Source organism: Cynoglossus semilaevis, chromosome 8 (assembly GCF_000523025.1).
Source record: "Cynoglossus semilaevis isolate Cse_v1.0 chromosome 8, Cse_v1.0, whole genome shotgun sequence".
Classification (NCBI taxonomy): Eukaryota; Metazoa; Chordata; class Actinopteri; order Pleuronectiformes; family Cynoglossidae; genus Cynoglossus; species Cynoglossus semilaevis.
The window spans coordinates 29,184,367-29,184,842 of NC_024314.1; the positions used below are offsets into that span (position 1 = coordinate 29,184,367).

At 53.8% G+C, this 476-nt stretch overlaps 1 protein-coding gene across 1 annotated transcript in view; it reads left to right on the forward strand.

The window, feature by feature from the left end:
- The window catches only part of LOC103383062 (potassium voltage-gated channel subfamily C member 2-like), a 22,399-nt gene that overhangs the window by 8,195 nt on the left and 13,728 nt on the right, over nt 1-476 (forward strand). The window contains exon 2 of the mRNA XM_025057186.1: nt 173-443. Within this exon, the coding sequence (XP_024912954.1) occupies nt 173-443 (271 nt within the window). The remainder of the gene's footprint in view (nt 1-172; nt 444-476) is intronic.

Consider the following 476-nt stretch of genomic DNA (forward strand, 5'->3'; position numbering starts at 1 on the left):
GGAAAAACCAGAGTCTTCTGAGAAACACAGAGTTCTCCAGCTCTATAATTAGAACCCTCAGAGGTCCAGCAGGAACAGGAACAGGAACCGGAACCGTTCATTCATCCTGGGACAGTTCTCCGCTCCATTCACACCAACATTCACACCTACATTCACACCAACATCCACTCAGTCAGTGGTTAACTGGTATAACCCACAACCTGGTCAGTACCAGGGGAGAACCCAGCAGTCGGACCGAGAACATCTGAACGACCAACCCCGGTCCAAGAACTCGTCCACCGTGTGGCGCTGCTTTGGTCAGGTTCCTGCTCCAGCACCCAGAACTTTGTGGTTCTGGGTGACAGGAACTCGCTGCCTGTTTGTCCCCACAGTCCTTTCAACAGTTGGAGAACAGCAGCTCCAGACCACACGGGCTCTGGGTCAGACCCTGGGTCAGACCCTGGGTCAGACACTGGTTCTGTCACTGGTTCTGTCAC